Source organism: Doryrhamphus excisus, linkage group LG14, assembly GCF_037039965.1.
Source record: "Doryrhamphus excisus strain RoL-2023G ecotype Guam linkage group LG14, RoL_Dexc_Guam_v1.1, whole genome shotgun sequence".
Taxonomy (NCBI): domain Eukaryota; kingdom Metazoa; phylum Chordata; class Actinopteri; order Syngnathiformes; family Syngnathidae; genus Doryrhamphus; species Doryrhamphus excisus.
Window position 1 is genome coordinate 7,358,580 of NC_136370.1, and position 23,102 is coordinate 7,381,681.

A 23,102-nucleotide genomic window follows, 5' to 3' on the forward strand; every position below is an offset into this window, starting at 1 on the left:
ATGTGGCAGCCACAGTGGGCGAGCGCCGCTAGCTGTTTCTTTCCCACTCGGCCGAGGTTAGCGCCAACCTGTTCCTGTGCTCGTAAACAGGATGCTAACAGTGACATGTGAGCGGCGTGCCATATGCTATCCTGTTGTTCAGACCGACATAGAGGGGTCAAGTCAGCACTATGTCACCTTGACCACCTTTTTGTTTCCATCATTGGTGGCGGGGTACTCACAGCTGGCACGAGGAGCTTCTTCACTTCCTCCACGGCTCTCCTCATCTTAATCTCGGCTCTGGTCTGCGTGTCCTCCACTGTGATCAGGACATGGAGCTCTTCGTTTAGGTGCTCCCAGTTTGGCTTCCCTCTGTTCTGCTCCTCCTAGAAACAAAGAGGTAGACACTGAGTGAACGTGACAGCAGCCGGTGTGTTGTGGAGCACACCACAGCGGTAATGCAGCAGGACCGCATCAGAGGAAGACGTCGTCCTGTGAATAGAGGAGGGATGACAGGAACGGCCCTTTAGTCAGCCATTTAGCTTTTTGCTTTGAAATGACACCCTTCTTTAGTAGAACACTCACTTAACTGAGACAAAAAGCTTTGCCCTGCGGCAATTAATACCCGTGAAAAATGAACGGGTCGAGATCTGAGACATGGGTGACAATGTTTTTTGTGTTTTTTTAAGTTTTCTAATATAACTAGTAAGAACGGCATCAACATTCATGACTTGCAGTTGACATTGCGCATAGGCCTGTTTTTTTTTAAATGAACAACGGTATCCAAATAACAATAGGTGCAATAGAGAAAGTGAAATAGCAGTGCCAAAACACTTCTGGAGCGGCAAAATGTACAGCAAGCAGTAACCAAAATAGGTTCAAAAGCAAATATAAACCTGTGGTCGTGTATTTTCTACACAACAAAGTGTACTGCAATATTCAGATTGGTAATTCATTCATTCATTTTGTACCGCTTATCCTCACGAGGGTCGCGGGGGTGCTGGAGACTATCCCAGCTGTCTTTGGGAGAGGTGGTGTACACCCTGCACTAGTCGCCAGCCAATCACAGGGCACATATAGACAAACAACCATTCACACTCACATTTATACCTCTGGACAATTTGGAGTCGCTAATTAACCTAGCATGTTTTTGGAATGTGGGAGGAAACCGGAGTCCTTGGAGAAAACCCACGCATGCACAGGGAGAACATGCAAACTCGACTCAAACTCCGCCGTGCAGCCACTGATTGGTAATGGTCTTGTACATGCTTAAAGCTACAATGGAAGCTCAGTACGCACAGAGCGTGGGGGTGTCCAAACGTGTACTTCTTTCTTATTAAATTATATTTTAAGAATGAGCTGCGGGCCGCAATGACTGCAGGCTGCAGCTGTTTGTGAAGTGGGCATTTAAACGAGAATCGTAATGTTAGTCCCGGTTCCAATCGAAGGTCAAGACTCGATGCCCAACCTTAGTAATGGAGCATTTTAGGATGCCCACTGACTTCGTACACTACACATCCGTCCTTCATAATAAGAGCGCCGTACATTATGCTTAATAGGGTGTCATAAAAATAGCTTACATTAACAAAACGACTGCAGTTGCATCTGCAACCACAAGCATGGATATGATCGAAAAATACTGTCCAAAATTGTTCAATGATGTATTGCATCAATCACCAGGATTTGAAAAATTGGCCCAGTTAGAGTATGCTTTGGTTTCACTTCATTCAACAAAGCAGTCTGAAGAAGCATAACTAATTTAGTCCAACTCCTTGCAAGCCAAAGAACACTCAATGACTGCATGGAGACACAATTGATCAAATACTAAGAAAATATTCCAGAAAAGTATCATAAACGGCTTTTAAACTGCCTGTAAAAGATGACATCCTGTTCTGTCACTTCTTCACCTTTGGGGTTAGTATTACAGATCTAACAGATGCAGGACACTGAATGGTGGGACGGGGATGTTAAGTTTAGTAACAAAGACTTCCTTCCCCCGCCCTATTGTGTTCAAATCAATGGTCACCGTTAGAAAAACTAAACTAAACTTTCCCAGTGATCCCAGAACAACTTTAGCCTATGTCAACCATTTTTCCCCATTGTGCAGCTGTCCAACTACCCACAACGCATTGCGGCAGTGTCCCCCTGCAGGAGGTCCACCTGACATGATTCCAACTGAGACGTCAAGCACCGAGGAAGAGAAGCTTGGAGCAGAGTGCCACCCACCTTCTTCCTACTCCAAAGAGAGCTGTTGCCATGGCACTGCTCTTTAAAACACACACATAAAGTTCAACATTCCACTCTCGTTTTCACCTTTTCCGCATGGGTGGGGGGTTGGGTACTTTCATGCCATTATTTCACCATGGCTGTTTGCTTGTAGACCAGTCAGAGTACACAGACTGAAAGGAAACTCAGCATTTTCTAGACAGGACAGAGACAGGCTGGTTTATATATAAAAGCAAAAGTGCGTATATGTCTACTCTTCTTCCAATTATGTCTTTGCCCCAAAAGCTTCCAAAAATCTTGAGTGCCTGCAAGTGGAAACGCTGGGCTGACTCTAATATGGGCAGCATAGTAGGCCAACCAAGCTTGCCATTACACACACATGGCTGGGTGCTGTCCTGACAGACAGTGATCTTTAAAGACAATGTCCATAATTTTAGTCACACTGCTGTATAGGGCTGGGCGATTACGACCAAAATTAATATCCCAATATATTTCGGTAGAATATCGCTATCATAATCAGGAAAAAAAAGCCCAAAGAAACAAAGAAAAAAAAAAAAATATATATATATAATTTTTTTTTTTATAAAAACTGACTTTAGACAAAAGTCTAAACCAAATATGTGTACAAAGTTGTATTAAAATGTAAACAATGCAGTGGAAACTTTACATTTGAATTTCTTCATGAATTTAGACAAATGTTTATTTTATTTAAAACAAGTTTAAACCAAGGTCCAGCATGTTTTATGACTGGAATGGATGATTTTTTTTGGAAATACGATTAAATCGTAGGCAGGGCTTAGAGCTATGATGTTCTCCAACTGTGGTATGAGTACTATTGGTAGTACTACCTGAGCTCCATCAAGTGGTACACAGGAACATGCGTTTTTTTTGTATTAAAAATACATTTTTCCTGGCTGCACGGTGGTCTAGTGGTTAGCGCGCAGGCCTCACAGCTTGGAGACCAGAGTTCAATTCCACCCTCGGTCATCTCTCTGTGGAGTTTGCATGTTCTCCTCGTGCATGCGTGGGTTTTCTCCGGGTATTCCAGTTTCCTCCCACGTTCCAAAAACATGCTAGGTTAATTGGCGACTCCAATAGAAGTATAGTCCATAGGTATGAATGTGAGTGTGAATGGTTGTTTGTCTATATGTGCCCTGTGATTGGCTGGCAACCAGTCCAGGGTGTGACCCGCGGATCACCCGAAGACAGGTGGGATAGGCTCCAGCCCCCCGCGACCATCGTGAGGATAAGCGGTAGAAAATGAATGAACTTTAATATTTATTTTTGCAAGAAAAAACAAAATGAAAAACTGTAAAATTCAAATCAGTTTGATATCAATGCTGTGCAGTGTGTTGAGGCATTCTTACAGTTTGCTTGCAAGTGTTCTGTAATATGTACATCAACATGGAATTCACACAGGTGAAGGCAAGTTCCTACATTGGACTGTAGACTATGCAGCCAGAACAATGGCATGTTGCACTGAATGGAAGGATGCAGTGATTCAACTCTGAACAGTACTCGTCTCTTTTGAGCCAAGGAGTTGCTCTAAATTGAGGCTAAATGTCAACAGACTAAACAGGTGCAGTGTATAGAGCCGCAGGGTACATGGAAGGACACAACAAACTAGGAGGGGAGGTAGAGGATAAAAAAAAAAAATCTTCCAAACAGTCTCTTGCAAACCCTTTCCCTTTGTATAAAGTCATTTACATTGCTTTGTGCATGAAAGAAATAAATTTAACCAACAATAAAGAAATTTCAAGAGGAAGCAAATTACAGTCCACTACTGTGCATAGCCTGCAGTGGTGCTACTAACTTTCCCAGACTGAAGTCCCTTGCAAACCCAGTTACTCCCGGACAAACCCCTCAAATGACAGTATATTGTATAGTGCGTCCAAAAGTGCGCTCAACCTGTTGCATTACTTGCTACCACCAGCAGAGACGCAACTCATTTGCTGTCTAAAGTCCCAAAGGGGTCCAGAAATGACATGTCAGCTTAGGTAGAAATCCTAGGTGCAATAAGTAAATTGCAATTCAATGATTGCTTCATTGTTAATATTGCACATAACATGAAGACAATTTACAGAGTAAATACATTCAAATGCTATTCTAAATGTATTTCCTTGCATAGTATTAAAGAAATGTTAGCTAGCTAGCCGCATTTACCTTCCTGCTGTTTGTGCACTTCAAAAAAACACCACCTAGCATGCCGGCTTCTAAGATTCCATGACAACAAACAAAAGCCGTCAATACGAGAAACGGAGAGAGAGAGAAAGAGAGAAGCAGGACTTGTGTTGATAGTGAAAGTGAGCGCTCTCTAAGGGATTGCTGCGCAAACCGTCCTGTCGGAACAAATGTGTCACAAAGAGAAAGGTTGCGAGAGGCATTTGATCAGTGTTAAGTGCAATCTTGGGACGGGTTATTATCCTTTAATATGTCCTGTCTCCTCCTATTTAAGGCGGAATAGACACACTGGCACGCAGATGGGTTTAGCTGTTTTACCACAAAACTAACCTCCTGATCACTTCATTAAGCCAGAGAGACCCCTTTGGTGGAATGCATTTTCGCAGGGTGGCAATGTCATACACACTTGAAGAAAATGTTAAAACCAGTTGAAAAATTGATGGAAGTGTTTGAAGAGCAAAAATTTCTTCAAAATTGCCTGTTTGGTATTTGCGCGAATTTGAAAGGTGGAAGAATGTTCTATTTTCATCACGGTCGTGGTGGCTTCCAGCGTTATTGGACTTTCAAGGAGACCCCAGTCGAGATGTTTTCACACTGTACATGATCTGGGGTGCTAGTTCCTTCAATGGAACAATGGAGCTACAGGTTGTGCAGGGGCGACAAATGGCATCCCTCATGATTGATGACTGTGTGGTAATGGCCATCACTATTTTGGACCATCCTGCATGTTCTCCTGATCGAAAGGATGGATGGCAAGGGAAGTTTACCAATATAGACTTCAGTTCCAGACAGTGGATGCCCTACGTGAAGCCACCGAAGCGATCACCACCTGCGGCAGCATTGCCCATTACCACTAGCCTCCTGGAAACACCAAACCGATTTTACAGGTGATTAATAAGAATGGTGCAGCTACTCATTACTGATCCCTTTTTGGAATATTTTAGTAGGGATTGAGGCTTTTTTGAGTTATGGTCTTAAAGTTTTGATCTGGTGATAAACAGCCAAACTATTCCACTTTAATAGTTGTTTGCAATAAAATATGATGATTTTTTTTGTGTCACTCCCATTTCTTATCACATTTTTAAGCTCTACTGAGAACCGCACATTGCAAAATGTAAATTCTTGCAATTTTTCAATTGATCTTAAAAATGATTCAGGAGTGGGTTTTCACTTCCTGTAAGTCCTTGTACTTTGCTCCACATTTGCGTGGAAGAAATATGTGCTTTAATAATGCATCGTAACCTTGTACAGTACATCTAGAATACATTTAATTTACCTTCAACTCTGACAAATTTGATCATATAATGGTAATTATTTGTTTCAAAAATGCTTAACATGTTACATTGAGAACAGTAATTACATCACGTGTTAACACAGTTCAACATGTCCGAAAAGCAGTAGGAGGAAGCAGATCTCATTTAATCCCATCCCTTCTACATACGTACCTCAGCCTCAAAAACAAAAACAGATTGGCTACCAGAAGATCGTCCATTCCCATTCAAATTCAACATACTTTAATCTGAAGCAACCCCCCCCCAACAAAAGAGTAATGGCACCATCCCGACTCATGCGCATAACCACATTTCGCCCTTCACCTTCATCCTTCCTCCCCATTTTCTACTCGAGCTGCTTTTTCCTTCCACTCGCCATTGTTCTCTACTTGCCAAGTGATTCACTGTGCCTTTCTCTCGCTCTCTCTCTCTTGTGGCCGTGCAAGCTTCAGTGCGCCCGTTCGCCGCTGCCGTCAGCCAGCGCGGCCCAGGAGCAACCAGCTGAATTATTGAGAGCATAAAAACGCTGCCGCTAATGGATCCTGAATAAACACGCCGGCTCAAGCTGCTGCCGTGGCTTCCTCCGCCCGCCACAGGGCATGAAGCAGGAGAATACGGGCCGGTTGAAGATGCAAACATAGGGGGTGATGGGGGAGGTGGGTAGTGGTTAAGACAGGGACACAATTATGCAACACGAGGGTTAGTGGAAATATATGGGAGCACTGTCAACTAACCTGAAAGGGGGTCTTGTGTTTTAAAAAGACTGGCAGATAGCTATTCCAATCGAGGGACAACATAGCCAGGCCTGCACCACTTTAGTCTAGATCTTTGTTTCTCAGACAGTGGTGTTCCAAAACCCCTGATCAGGGGTGTCCAAACGTCTTCCAGCAAGGGTCACATAGTGAAAAATGATTGAATGCAAGGACCACTTGGATATCTCAGCTTTTGTGATATGTGAAAAAACCTATTAGTATGATGTACGCTCCGTGTAAAATTACGTTATTTTTCCAATATTTAAAGGGGACCTATTATGCTTTTTCCACTTTTCTGACCTATAAATGTAGTTAGAATGCGGTATTCTCGTGTTTAAGTTTCAGATAATGAGGTTTGCACATTTGGAAGTGAGCCCTGAAAGAAGTTTGGGATGGCTCAAAATGCTCGGTTTCAACAGGCGTGGTAAAACTGCTCCTTTGTGATGTCACAGAAGAGTGAACTTCCTTATATGGTTCGTAGTTAGGCATCACTTTGGGCGTGTGACCAATGACAGTGGAGTGTGTATGCTAAATTGATGCTAATAAAAATGACACAATTTTTCCAAATTTTATTACATTATTAAAATTAAGTTAAAATTTTTAAAAGTTTTAAAAAAATTTGAATTCAAAAGTTTCATGAAAGTTTAACAAAAGTTCTTTTGAACAATGGGGAAAATTAAGTTTCTTACTGTGAAGGTGTCTTTCCTTGCCTCCGTCACCAAAGTGTTTGCCCATGTTCCTTTTCTTTAGAAAATAATGAAATATTCTCTACAGTGCTTCAATCCTAAAATTAGTATAAGACCTCCTTGGTTTGCCAGCAAGCACAACCTCTGTGACACTTTTGGTTCAGCCGATATAACTTGTTTGTCAGTTCCGCTGCAGACACCAGATGCTGTATCAAAATACAGTGAAAGTTTTGACTAATAATAAGCTGTAGTGAATGAAATCCCTGATGAGTGAGGGAGCGATGTTGGAAACCACTACAGATTGAGGGACGATTGTTTTACTTCCCCCCCACAGGCCCAACTTGTGGATCTAATTGTGAAGAGAGAGCGGAGTGTCCTTATTCTCTTCTCGTCTAATGAACACACTCCATGGGAAATGGGGGAGGAGAGACAGAAATTAAAATAAGAATGGGAGGTTTCCATTAAAAAAAGAACAAAAAAAAAATGTTGGCCCTGCAGCAAACAGGCAGCTTCTAAGATTATGACTCAGCCGAAAATGTGCTCGTCTGCGAGCACGAACTGTTTGTGTAACAATGCACTGTGTGGACTTTGTGTGGATGTGTGTGTCTGAGGGGAGAGAGAGAGAGAGAGAGAGAGAGAGAGAGAGAGAGAGAGAGAGGGAAAGAGACAGCGAGAGAGAGACGGTGTGCAGATGAGTTGTATTCCCACAATGAAAGGGATAAAATAAATTTCCTCTGACTTATGTAAATGTAATACAATAAAGCATCACTGGAGGACAGCTGGGATGTGCAGACGAGAAAGAAAGAGAAAGATAAGATGAAGAAGTAGTCTGAAATGGACGTGTGGGATCATGGTGTGTTATTTACTAATCCCAAGGGTAAGATTTTTCAACATTGTCACAACCACAGACATCCACCCATCTAATAAAATGATATGATGACGTAGCATGTGTGCAGTGTTTAATGCCTCTATTGGACTGACGGCCAAGCCCTCTTTAGTTGCCGGGTGTCTGGGTAAAATAAAAGTACACAACCGGGTCAAAAAGCACTGACATTAACAGCAGTGACTAGTGTCCTCCTAATGTAGACCCTCCTAATGTAGACCCTCCTAATGTAGACCCTCCTAATGCTTAGTTGCTGGGGCCATTTCATTGGGTCCACTTTGAGTTCTCAAACAATATGCGAATCTGACCTCACAAATCACTGTGTTGCCTGTCCATTCTTGTGTATGTGATGAAGATACTTGCATCGCCACCGCTATCTTGTGTCTGTTTGTTCCACAGCGGAACAAGATGCGAGCGTCTTTGTGACATACACGAGAATGGACAGGCGACACTGCGCGGAGATAAGGTGGATGCAGAGCGATTTATGAGGTCTGAGTGGCCCAGCAACTGAGCATGGTGACTCATCCTCATCCGTTCAGAACTGGACAAACGGGACCAAGTCTGGTGGTAAGTCACTTTTGATGTACTACACTGTTGATGGGGATACCATAAAACTTGTGTTAAAAAATCTGGACTATTCTGTGAAGCATAAATGCGAGGCAGAGAGTAGATGAAGAACACATGTAGACTAAAGTCATTCAATCTCAGCTTCACGACGCTTTACAACAGGGGTCTCAAACACGCGGCCCGCGGGCCAAATGTTGCCCGCAGGACACTACTTTGAGGCCCCCGCCTTGATATGAAAGTTTAATGTTAGTGCGGCCCACGCAAGTTTGATATGGATGCTGTATGGTATCATGTACCCAGAAAAAAATAATTAATGTTCATGTTAAAGGTTAAATAACTGTTAATAGTTATCCTCCCTATCCGTGTGGAAGTGGTAAGTTTTTGGCTATTTAACTTTAAAGGAAATAACTTGAAGGCTACCGTTTAGGTCGCTAGCTCTCTAGTTTGCGAGTTAGCATGTGTCTCAAGACCCTGCAGTTGCACAATATGTTGTAAATAAAAAGAGTATAAATGTGACTAGAGTCGTGTTTTGTTATGTCTACAGGGCTCTAAAAATGCTTTGTTCATTTTAATCTGAAAAAAATAATTTGTCTACCCACCAACTATATGTGGTTTCTTAAGTTTTTATTATTTGCAGTTATATTATTATTATTATTATTATTATATTGATTGATTTTCTTTATTCTTGATTTGTTTATTTATTTTTCATCTTATTTTGTGCAGAAAAATAAAAATTAAGATATTTGAGAACAGTGGAATGTTTTATCAGAGCTTTTATTGTGGAAAATCGGAACCAAAGCACTGAAAAAGTTTGTATATTTTTCTGTTTTTAATAAATGCGTTTTGTTTTTTGTTTTATTTTTTAAACGTGATGCAGCCCAGTCTCACCCAGACCCGAGCTCCAGTGGCCCCCAAGTAAATTGACCCCTGCTTTACAATAATCTAAGAACATTCTAGAAATGTTTCTGTAGTCCAAAACAATTGGACATGTGCATATACATAAAAGAGGACAATGTCAAACTCCTGCATTAAAATTGTGATTTCTAGGTTATACTTCCAATACTTGGCTAATGGCTAAAAATGTAGCCATAAAATGCTTTGCGAATGTCTACTTGTGGAATAATGAAGGCGGGGGAAAAAGCAGTATGTCCACCACTGGGATGTCAGCACACAAGCATTAGCCTTTTATGCCTCCAACCTCAGCTCAGTGACTCCAGAAATAGAGGCTGCCCCTGGCCTTGGCCGTCTGCCTTACTACTGCCTTCTGTACTTTCCACTGCACAGCCTTTTGCACACAGATCACATGTCAGCATCCAGTCATCAAGTGACACACACTTGTGTTGCATCGATGGGGCATGCGAGAGCAGTTTTAAATCACTGTGCCGTACCTATAAAGGTATCTTGCCCATAAACGTCCATCCAGAGCAATAATTCATGTAACATCAGAGTGTTATTTCATTTGCACACACCGGTGAGTCGGATGAGCCGAGGGAGCGCGCTTTGAAAAAATAATGAGGGGTAAAATACACTGGTATGTGCTTACCTTCTTTTTGTCTCTCATGGAGCTCTTGCCTCGCACCATGATTTTACAGCCCGTCTCTGCTTCCAACTGTTTGGCCGTGAGTCCCCGAGGGCCCAGGATTCTACCCACAAAGTTATACTGCGAATAGAAAGAGAAGGAGCAAAATGTTATGAACACACATACTTCAATGGGGGCTGAATCTGCTGAAAACTGTTATTATATGTCACCTTTGTAAGTACTAACAAAAAGACAAGAAACAAGCCAAATCGAATGCACTACTTAGTAGCCACCAGCAGGGGCACCGTTGATTCAGTCTAGACTAATGGACTCTAGATACGGGGAGGCAACATCACCTCTCGTTCATTCACTGTCAATGGAACCTGCGCGACACGGAAATTATCGCAAGTCTTTGTCCTACCAAGCGTCATAAGAAATGTGTACGTGTTAAATTTCATGCTTGTGCGTGTCATCGCGGATTGCAAAGCGATCCCAGAAAATGTAAAAAATGTCCATCGCTTTTCATCGCTGTCGCTCCCATCAAGAACGAAGCAGTGGGACAGGACGCTATCTGTTCTCGAGCGCAGGTAAAATATAATACTCGCCATATCAAATTTCCCAGACCTGTTTCTATGAAAGAATGTAGAAAAAAAAAAGAAAAATATAACTTCACCAAAAAACTAAAAACAGCAAAAACGGAAAAAGTCAGTAGATATTTTACAAGGTTTAAGTCAATATATTAACAGGAAAAAGTCATATTCTAACACGGAAAAAACTAGAAAAAATGTAATTTTGGTATATAGCATTGCATTGTTTCTAGTTTTTCCCGTGTTAGAATATGACTTTTTCCTGTTAATATATTGACTTGAACCTTGTAAAATATCTACTGACTTTTTCCGTTTTTGCTGTTTTTAGTTTTTTGGTGAAGTTATATTTTTACGATATGGCAGCCTTCAGTATGAACCACAGCTTCCCAGTGCCGGCAGCAATCATGCAGCCCAAGAGCATGACGCTACCACTGCCATGCCTGACTTTAAACAACACCATTATCTTGCTACTCACCAGATATTTAGACAATAATGGCTGTGTGTTTAATCATTTTCATTGGATTTCAAATCTATACTGCTATACAAGCTGCACGTCTATAGCATTGTATGTACCTTTATATGCAAATTTAAACCAATGTAGTACAACCACAAATTCACGAAAAGCTGCCAAAGCCTTCTCTGAAGGAAGCGGGATTGCAGCTCCACAGAAGTTCAGAGGTTAGGCGAGGTTGTGCGCAAATGAAATGTCTTATCAATGCCTACTTTTGTTTTGTGAATTGCTTTGTGAATTTGTACTAAAAGGAAAAAGGGATAAACGGAGGTAATCCCCTCCACTTGGAACTGCCTTCCAATGGGATGAAGGGAAAACGTGTTGAAATAATCCAACAGCTTCCAAAATTAAAAAAGAGAAAGGGTAGCTCGACAGGGAGATGCGCAGTGATGCGTTAAAAGATAAGATAGAGGCGGCGCTGGTGTTTTAAACTATGCATTCAGCCGGCACGACGGCTGGGAGATGTCTGACAGTGTTCAAATGTGATATGATTACTTTTCTCGTGCACAATGGCAGAGGGGAAGAAGTGTAAAAAGTTTGCCTTGACAAAGCCGCTGTTCCTCTCTCAAGCTGCGACGGTGAGCCTTGACACCGCAACATTAAATTCTTAAAACACAGTCACATCTGCTTATGCACTCCACTGCACTGGTGCCCCTGCAACAGCCCAAGTCACATTTAATGAAATGAAGATTTACTCATTTAAAACACGTAAACAGATACACACACTCACAAGGACAAGGGGGCGGGGGCTGTCATTTTGAATGTGTCTGGCTGGAAAGACACGCCCTATGCTGCCATGAAGACGGACATGAATCCCTATCTTTCAATCATGCGGATGACTGCTGCAATAGGCTATTTATTTATGAGGGTGGGATTGCTTGCAGCAGGGTGCATGGGGGACACGTCCACTGAGGTCAGCCAATAATGCACAATGGCACCCTCTGCAGTCTTTTGAAAAAAACACACATGCACGAAACGCTATCTTAACATAACTAGCTTCCAGTACGACGTATTATGGTGATTATCTGACATGCAAATAAATACTGTACAAATGACTGCTATTGCAGAGGATGTTTTGTGATAAAATACATTAAGAACACAGTTGGACTCACAGTTTATTAATAAGATGACAAGACGTATGCTGTATTGTACGTTAACTGGGAAATGTGCAAAAAACAAGGGTATAACGTTCAACATTAACTGAAAAACATGCTAACCAGGGCGGATGCTAACCGAGGTTCCACTTTATCACCATAACATTTGACTGCACCTAAACTAATGATAACAGACACAAAAAAACATACATTTAACATACATAACGGGGCTATTAATCTGTTCCAAAAAGGTTGGACAAAAATATACATTTTTGGATATCTATTCCAAATATATCAACAAAAAATTAATTTTATAAAAAAGTGTTAGCACGCAGGCCATGCAGCTAGGAGACCCGTTTGCATGTTCTCCCCTTGCATGTGTGGGTTTTTTCCGGGTACTCCGGTTTCCTCCCACATTCCATAAACATGCTAGGTTAATTGGCAACTCCAAATTGTCCATAGGTATGAATGTGAGTGTGAATGGTTGTTTGTCTATATGTGCCCTGTGATTGGCTGGCGACCAGTCCAGGGTGTACCCCGCCTCTCCCCCGAAGACAGCTGGGATAAGCTCCAGCATGCCCGCAACCCTTGTGATGATAAGCGGTAGAAAATGAATGAATGAATGAATGAATATAGTTTATTCTGCCAAGCAGAGACACAATAAACCCTCATCTTTCCTACTGTATATGCTTATGGTTCCATAAACTGGAAATGGTCTGTCACATTCAAGTGGCAAATCCTCAAATCATACAGAAAGAGCAATTAAATATTTTACTACGCTGCTTCTCCCGCTGCCGACGACACCAGCTCCTCTCAAAGGACACGGATATGTTGATGACAATTGCACTTGACAGAGAGCCCGTCTATGTCATTAACATATTCATGACAGAGGAAAGGCAGGGACAAATAAAGAGTGAAAAGGTTAAGGAGTGGATGACATGGGAGCAGGAGGTTAAAAGACAACCAATATCTTGCAGGGACAAAGAGTGTCCAGAAAACATTTGTCTTGCTTTAGCAACTACTCTACGGGCGTCGACCAGTGTGTCACATGTTTTCATGGAAACACATACTTGGTTGAGACCAGACAGGAGGGAAAAAAAACGCTCACATGATGATTCAGACTTTTGACAGCAACTTTAAAACACTGCCTCATTGCGTTAAATCTTGTCTGTCCAAATAATAAAACATAAATGGCAATCTGCCATTGATGGAGGTTTTAAATGTGAGGGTTTTCTTTAAAGCTGCTCTCCATTCCATTGAAAAAAGTTATCAGTTCTCCTTGCGTCCAAAAGAAAAAAGGACGGACGCAGCTTCCCCTCTACAGCATCGCTGTTATTCTACTTCTCATGTCACACCACAGTATTTATATTCTTTTGAACCCACTAAGAACAGTGAATATGATACTACATCAACTCACATATTTGCTTCTCTATACAGTAAACACAGAAGGCAATTATTGCTTCATTGTGTTTTGTTGAGGTTTGCCAATGTGTTTGTATCATAGGAACTGACTATTACTATGCATTATGGCGGAAGTTGTATGTAGGTAGTATCAAAGATGTGATGTACACTATCTGGGATACTAGCACTGTAAAAAGACTCTAAAACACTATGCAAGTGTTGAAGCAAAGGGCTGTCTTAGCGCTGTACACCAACAAAGGATGGGGTGTTGATTGGCAAATATTAAAAACTAAACACATCCTGATTACAAAGAGAAAGTAGGAGCAGTTACATATACATATATACATATATAGTACAATACATATATAGTAGTCCCTTCTTTATCATGGTTGATTAGACCACTCGACCATGATAAGTGACTTTCCGCAAAGTATGATTCCTTATTTAGAATTTGGAGCATAGAAAACATGTCCACAACCTTCTAAACACAGTTTTTAAGATGATAAGAGCCCTCTAGACATTAACTAGCACCCCTCTAGTCCCCTTTACGTAGTATACATAACAGTAAATGCCATTTAACACTTGCTATAAATGATGATGGCTAATTGATGTCAGGGGTTCTGGTTTGAGTTCAGTTTCAGATCAGCGCGGGTTATGGATATGGATATAACAGTAGCCCATTTACATCATTTAGCTTGTTTTTTTAAATGCTAATTTCCCTGTGGGAATCCCAAAGTGCTTAATTTAGGCAAAAAAAAAAAAAATACATACAAATTACAAGCTGCAGGTAAACAAGTTGTGTGGTTTAGGCTATAGTTATCTGATTAACTGTTAATGACACACCTATTTAGCCTGTTCTTCATTTTATTGTTCTTACAATAACTCTCCTTTCAAGATAATATATCTGTTCTTGGTCTATGATTTTATAAAAATATGTACATTTTGCCCCAAAAAAACGCAACTTGCAGACCAGTGCATTGTATATATATATATATATATATATATATATATATATATATATATATATATATATATATATATATATATAGATATATATATATATGTGTATATGTATATGTATATGTATATGTATATTTTTCTTCTTCATTTTCCATTTTTGGCTAGTTCGACTTATATTCAGGTGCAAATGATAATATTGTCTCTATTTGTGCAAAATTGTGCTTCTGCTCCTCTGCTCATCACCAGCATGTTCCACCCTAGTGGACTCTTCCTGGACCAACTCTTCCCCCTCTGCACCTTGTTAGTGCCCGTTTTTGACAACACACAATTGCAGAAAAAGCGCCTTGCTGTGTGAGACAAACACACAAGCATGCAAAGCCCCCTTCAGGACACGGGCTTACAATGACATTAAAAGGAACTTTTTTTTCCCCCGTTTTAGCCCCAGTTATCGCTACACCACAGGCGGGTTATGTTGTGTGTGTGTGTTTGTGTATGAAACAACCATGTGAGCGTGAACTCTTGCAGACACCCAAAGCACCCGGAGCCGATTGTCATATATATATGTGTGTGTGTGTGTGTGTCGAGGTGATGCACTGTGAAACAATAGCAGCTCCGCTAAACAATGTCCGAAGAAGCTGAACAATTGTCGCTTTGACAGCGTGTGTTTTTGCGGCGGTGTGGAGACAGGAAATGAGATCATGCTGAGGGGCTCTGGATGTGTGCGTGCAGGGTTTACCGGGGGAGCGGCTGAGAATACCAATTACTTATTAGCTGGCTGCGGTGGGCTTATGGAAATGAGGATTGGTTCATCAGTGTTATCAAAGCAAGGTAGAATCCACAGTTAGCCCAGACAATGGCATCTCTGCTTTCTAAAGCCTGTTGTCGATGGCAATCATTTATCGAAAGAAAACCTATTTTGGACAGCGTTGCTTCGGTTTGTCTTCCTGCTCTTTTCATAGCTTGAGCAGGTATGCCTTTGGGTCATGCACAGCACAAAAGCTTACACACCCCCTGCTGGCAGCCTCCCTCTGTTCCGCCATTCATCTTTAGGAGGCTGATAGTTTGAAACCCCTGTTGCACAGCAATTTGGCACATTTCCATATGGTCAAAAGAATTGAAATAAGAATTGGCAAATGTCAAAATCGCATCAGCGCAACCTATATGAGGAGGGTCTGAGGGCGCAAGAACCGGGCGATTGAGGGAAGGTAAATTTTGTTTTGATTCCAACGGTGACATTTTCGCCTGAAAGCCCCCGTAGACTTCAAAGCTCTCTTTTTAGCACATCCAGCATTTAGCACCTAATCCGTGGCCTCCTTTGATAATTCTGTTTGGATTTGTTGTGGGGTTTGCAGGCAGAGTGGAAATAGCGGGAAAGGAAAAATGGAAAGCGGTAAAAAAAAAAAAAAAAAAAAAATTTCACTTGAGTTCAGACTTTGCCAAACTTCAGCATAACAACCGAGGACAAACACTCGAATGACAGCTTTTCCAAAGTCATGTCTGCAGTGGTAATATGTGACCAAAGCACCACTTAAAGTCAATCATGGATAAGCTGATCAGACAGTAAGGAATAAGAGCCTGAATGCACAATACAAGAAGAGCAAAGCAATTATCCATCTATTTTCTATGCCGCTTATCCTCACTAGGGTCATGGGTGCAAAGCAATTAATTCATGACAAATTAAGTGATACTTTTTACTAGAGAGCAAACTGTCTTGTCTTTTTACAGGTCAAATACTGATTGTTAGGCGGCCCGTAACATATTTGGAGCCAATATTCATTTGCAGCACAAGTCAAAAAACGGTTGACAAAAATGTTTCATATTAGGCTGAAATTTTTTTACAATTAAAGTATGTGGGATACTGACAAAAATTTCATACCACTAATGTTGACTGTTGACGCTGCACAGCCACACTAGAACTTTGGCATTCAGCTTAGAAATGATCGCCTTTGTGCCTTCATTCATATTTTATATTCATGTCTGCCTATTTTATTTATCTGCTTATTTATTTGTTGTTAATATATTTGGAATAGATTTCCATACATTTAAATTTTTGACCTTTTGGAACAACAAAAATTTATGATGTAGGGAATTAATTCCATGCCTGATGCATGAAGAAAAGCTATATGAAACACTGTACACCAGGGGTCTCAAACTCAATTTACTTGGGGGCCACTAGAGCTCAGGTCTGGGTGAGACTGGGCCGCATCAGGTTTTTCCAAAAAAAAAAGAAAACGCATTTATTAAAAACAAAAAAAATTGAAAAATTTCGCTTTGGTTCCAATTTTCTACAAAAAAAAGCTCTGATAAAACATTTCACTGTTCTCAAATATCTTACTTTTTATTTTTCTACACAAAATAAGATTAAAAATAAATAAACAAATCAAGAGTAAAGAAAATCAATCAGTAATAAATAAATAAAATATAATAATAATAATACGGTTAATAAGAAACCACATATAGTTGGTGGGTAGACAAATTATTTTTTCAGATTAAAATTAAAGCATTATTAGAGCCCTGAAGACATGACAAAACACGACTATAGTCACATTTATACTCTTTAGCAGGGTCTTGAGACACATGCTAACTCGCAAACTAGAGAGCGAGCGACCTAAACGGTAGCCTTCAAGTTATTTCCTTTAAACTTGAATAGCCAAAAACTTACCACTGTTAATAGTTATCCACCACGGATAGGGAGGATAACTATTAACAGTTATTTAACCTTTAACATGAACATTAATCAAACGTAATAATTTCTTCTGGGTACATGATACCATACAGCATCCATATCAAACTTGCGCGGGCCGCACTAACATTAAACTTTCATATCAAGGCGGGGGCCTCAAACTAGTGTCCTGCGGGCCACATTTGGCCCGCGGGCCGTGTGTTTGAGACCCCTGCTGTACACCATAAAATCCCATTTGCAGCCTCTCTGGCACTATGCAAAGGTGTTAGGTGGTACATTTGGTAATGACTTAAGGGGCAGGTAGAAGGATATCAGGTGCCGGTAAGATATGAGATGACACCCTCATGGGAAGCTGGCTTAATGACTCCCCGATTTGGCCAAGTAATTTTACTACGGCAAAAGTGCAGGAGGACACCCACACCCCTCCCTCCCTCCCTCCCTACGCATGCAGTACTACAGAATCAAATACTCATGAGGCACTCAAGCTCATTTTCCACACTCTAAAAGCTCACAGATGTACACTCAGAGAGCATAACGTCACTACATTGCTTAAGGGGAACAACTACAAACCCATCAACTGATTTGGACCAGGGAAAGTGAACTCTACAGCAGTTGTGAAAACAGAAATAGCTTAAAACTAGGGTGAAATAGTGGTAAAATGATCAGTCAATATGCCTGGACACAAGTGCTCTGAACCCCTACGACCTGCCTGCACTTAAACTGGCAATTTCATGGCTGGCCAATACAAAGACAAACGGAATAAATGGCAGACATATTTAAAAGACACGTCAGATGCCTGAAGGTCAATGGAAATGACGGGCCAAGCTCTCGTCCGACTTGCCTGCCTGCCTGCCTGCCTGTGTGTGTGTGTACTCTGTGAGAAGCGGCGCCACAGATAGCATTTAATTGAAGGTGGACGCTATCAGATAGCCTGTGACTTAGCTGTCAGTCAAGATGCGGTCGCCACGGTGACGCTCGGCACGGCTGACGACATCAGGAAAACACCGCTGGCTTTTAAGCAGGGAAAGAGAGACACGGGAGTAGACGCCAATTGGACATGATGTCCAGTATAATGAAGAAACAGAGCGGGAGATGTGCAGGTGGGAAATACTATGTGCTCATTATACTGTGCATGTGCAAGAACAGTAAGTACATGGTACAGTATGAAGAAAAAAAAAAATTCACTGCATAAGAATGCAAAGTAAAGATTTTAGCATATATCGCAATATCTTTTCATGATACGATGAAATAAAACAACATAAAATGTAGCTACAAAGCTTAAGCCATATAATGTAACACACTTGCCTCAAATTGTAAAGCACATGCATCTATCGGTAACTTTTCTAATGGGATGTCAGCCTCTGGACACATTGCTACTAAATCTTCATCCAACTGTAATGGCCGAGCTTGTGATTAAGGAAGATGTAGTCACCCATGCAATTCCAACTGCAGATGGAAGATATTTATTATGACATTCTTGTTTCGTTTACACAGACATAGGGCAAACGACGTTCTCATTGTGAAGGATGGTTGACGGAAAATACAACGCAATGTCATCAACTTGGGTTGTTTACGTTTTATAATTTCTACAGGTATAAGCCATTTTCTTATCATTAGAAGAATCTATACCGGTACATAAAATATATCGCCCAACCCCGATGCCAAGTAAAACTAAGCACTGTCCTAATACTGAAAAAAGAAAGAATGCAAGGGACACTTAAATTTTTGTAAAGCATATGCTAAGAAGTTATATTTATTGTAAGAAAAAGACAGCATCACAGCTTTGTGATACAAGTGAAAAGTAATCTTGGTTTTTTCGTGCCATTTTTGCAGGGTTTTTTTTTTCTCTAAATGTTCTTTTCATAATAGTATGACTTTCAGAATAATAATTTTGACTTTATTCTCATATTATACCTTCCCCCAATCTAATTATCCAAAAAGTATTGGTCAATTCCAATTTGTTTTAAATAACATTTTATATTCTAACTCTATGCTACAGTACTGACTCATAGAAAATGACAACTTTTCTTGTTAGAATACGACCTTTGACTTTGATCTTATAAAGTTAAGTTTTTCCCCATTTCTGCTGTTTTAATTTTCCATCATTTGTCCACTCTCTTTTTGTAAATTTGCTTTTCATGTTATGATTTTATTCCCATAACATTTGGAGCTCATTTCCATTTTCCTCAGCCTATTTTTCAAATTACAGTTTTAATTAGTCTCGTTTCTCATATTAGTATTTTTGCTAAAATACTTTCACTCAGTGACTACATATGTAGTCAGTGACTACATAAAACTACATTATTTTTCCATCATTAATCTACAAAAATAAACTCGCAAATTGATTTTTGTAAAATTTGCTACTTTTTTATGCCAGTTTTTTTATTTTAATTTTGACAAGTCAAAACATTACAGCTGTTTTTTTTCCAAACATTAGTCCTTTCTTCTTGTAAATCTTAAAATATATTAAATATAAATATATTATAACTGCCCCCAACCAAATTTACCAAAAATTGCCACTTTGCTGTTTTGTTTGTTTCTCATAATATACAATGTATTGTTTCTTTGTGTCAATCTTATATTTCATTTTATAACGCAAGTCCATTCTTGCCGTTCTTTTTCTTACAACATTCTATTTTTAGAATGTGCCATTGGACATCCCTGCCCTAACATGAGCCAAGTGAGTCGAAGCCAAAAAGTGCTGCTCCCCCCCTCCCCAAACAGACCTTTATGAGGGGAAATCTGGGGAATCAGTTGGAAATTTGAGCAGTGGAAAATATTCCCCAATCATCATTACCGTCCCCTTTTCCTTTAGCTCTGGGCAGATGGTGATAAGAATTTTCTCGGCTGCTCTCACCTTCATCATTCCTGGCGTCTCAATTTTCACCCTGATGCTACATCATCCACCCATTTGCTGCAGGAAAATGAATCCCCTATAAGACTCCAAAAAGCAACCTGGACTTTCATCAATGGAAAATATTGAAAAGAACACAACTGGTACATATTTCATACTAAAGATGGAAATCTAAAGCTAAAATGCTGCACAAATCAAACTACATGATAATGTACAATGATTCTTTGCTAAAGGACAACTAAAACTCGGACCATATCAAAATGACGAATACAATTGTAGAACAGATTCAAGCAATATGCCAATATGAGCCAGTTCTAGAAAATATTGGCAAAATACTAGGGGCTCGTGACACCCCTAGAGGTTCTCGAGGGGTCTAATGTTAGAAATCTGACATTGGCCCCATTGTATATACGTATGTGCCCTGCCATTGGCTGGCGACCAGTCCAGGGTGTACCCCGCCCCTACCCCAAAGACAGCTGGGATAGGCTCCAGCATGGCCGCAATCCTTGTGAGGATAAGCAGTACAGAAAATGGATGGATGGGAAAAAAACATTTCCTGGCATAAACTAGCTAAATGAAATAGCTAAAATAGCAGATGCAGAACATGTATTGTAATTATGAATGTGATACTCTACATCAGCCACTAGATGTCAGTAATTGTTCAGTGAGACAGGCACTAAACTTGTCACTAAGTTTCTCTAGGGAACACTTTTAATGTGACGCTGCTATTCATGTCGTCAATGGTATATTTATTCATATTTTGTCTACTTTACTGGGTAATACGAGTGTATAGCCATCCAGAAAAAAAAGCGCCACGTGACCATAGCGATTAAGCGTTAAGTCATGGCTAGAGGGCTCCAAATTAAAACATATTTAGAAGATCATAAACAGGTTTCATATGTCATAAGCACAAAAATATTCCATTGATTAAATCTGAATCCTACTTCGCTGAAACATTAACCAATTAACTGTGATTTTCCTGATAAGAAAATGATAAGTTGGTAACATAAGACAGAGTTTGAACAGATGGAGAAGGGGTAGAACTAAAGGCTGAATTGTGAAGGTATATTTAAAAACAAGCTACTGTACACTCACCCCATGTACTGTAGCTAAGGTTCACGTGAATCACAAAGCACACAGCGAGGCACAGAGGAGGCATGAATAGCAAATAATTCCATTAAGACCAGCAGCTGATTTCCCTTGGTTCCAATCACTATGTCTATTTATAACAAAGCTATCTGGCATTTTTTTGTCTTGTAATGACCCAATGTGGCAGAAAGGGGTGGGGTGGGGTTGGAGGAGGTGTCTTAGTGACATGTGCAAACTAAAATAGAGATTTTTTGCATCACCGTGTCGCGCCCATTTGTCTGTCCTTTGAATGAATGTGTGCGTCTGCTAAGGTCGTCACTGAATCATGTCAGCCACAAGGGGGAAGCCTAATTAATTTAGTAGCTTTCCTGGCAGCTTGTAAACACAATGCTGACTTTACCGCCCTGCTCAGTGCAGTGCAGCAAAGCACGGCGGGCAAAGGGGGGGGCAGGGAGGAATACAACGGTTCATTTAAGGACATTTAATAGTTGCGTGTGTAAGCTCAAATATATGATGATTATTGCAGGTAATTAGGTAGTCAGACGACCTTGAGGCAGCGGAACCGCTAAATTGTTGAGGTAATTTTGGGGGGATATACGCTCATCCCTGGGTGTGCCTTCAATATAGCAACCATCCAAAGGATTACCTCCACAGGTGTTTTTTTTAATGTATGATGGCAAATAATAGAAAAAATGTGATGCGCTATGGCCTGGCTGCACATTACAATATGGTTAAAAAGATATAAAATGAACATAATAACAATAGAAAGACAAAAAGTGGAATGTTATGTTGATTACAGTGAAGATACTTGAGTGTGAAAAGGTGACTTGATTTATTTTATAATATGAAACACTACATCAGGGGTCTCAAACACGTGGCCCGCAGGACACTAGTTTGAGGCCCCCACCTTGATATGAAAGTTTAATGTTAGTGCGGCCCGCGCAAGTTTGATATGGATGCTGTATGGTATCATGTACCCAGAAAAAATTATTACGTTTCATTAATGTTCATGTTAAAGGTTAAATAACTGTTAATAGTTATCCTCCCTATCCGTGTGGAAGTGGTAAGTTTTTGGCTATTTAAGTTTAAAGGAAATAACTTGAAGGCTACCGTTTAGGTCGCTAGCTCTCTAGTCTTCTAGTTAGCATGTGTCTCAAGACCCCGCAGTTGCGCAATATGTTGTAAATAAAAAGTATAAATGTGACTATAGTCGTGTTTTGTCATGTCTACAGGGCTCTAATAATGCATTGTTAATTTTAATCTGAAAAAAATAATTTGTCTACCCACCAACTATATTTGGTTTCTTAAGTTTTTATTATTTGCCGTTTTATTGTTATTATATTTATTCATTACTGATTGATTTTCTTTATTTTTTATTTGTTTATTTATTTTTCATCTTATTTTGTGTAGAAAAATAAAAAGTAAGATATTTGACAAGAGTGGAATGTTTTATCAGAGCTTTTCTTGTAGAAAATTGGAACCAAAGCAAAGTTTTTTAACATTTTTTGTTTTTAATAAATGTGTTTTTGTTTTTGTTTTTTTTGAAAACCTGATGCGGCCCAGTCTCACCCAGACCAGAGCTTCAGTGGCCGCCAAGTAAATTGAGTTTGAGACCCCTGCACTACATAGTCGGAGGTTAACTTCTTTTTACACTTGCATGGCACTGCATGAAGCCGAAGTGCCCTGTATCAAATGATCAGTATATACGTATATTTGATGTCAATATACCTGTGAATATTCTCTTTCATCCAGGTCATTATATTTGCAACTGGACTGTTCATGTTGTCTTATACATTTCGTCTCTCATGCGAGCAGGCTTCATCAGTTCATGCTCAAAGACTAGATAGGACAGCCCTAAT

At 40.2% G+C, this 23,102-nt stretch overlaps 1 protein-coding gene across 6 annotated transcripts in view; it reads right to left on the minus strand.

The window, feature by feature from the left end:
* Nucleotides 1-23,102, minus strand: part of qkia (QKI, KH domain containing, RNA binding a) — a 79,818-nt gene that overhangs the window by 32,761 nt on the left and 23,955 nt on the right. For all 6 annotated transcript variants that reach the window (XM_058091394.2, XM_058091391.2, XM_058091389.2 and 3 more), the window contains exons 3-4: nt 10,089-10,205; nt 222-365 (exon numbers count right to left, since the gene is read on the minus strand). In XM_058091394.2, the coding sequence (XP_057947377.1) occupies nt 222-365; nt 10,089-10,205 (261 nt within the window). The remainder of the gene's footprint in view (nt 1-221; nt 366-10,088; nt 10,206-23,102) is intronic.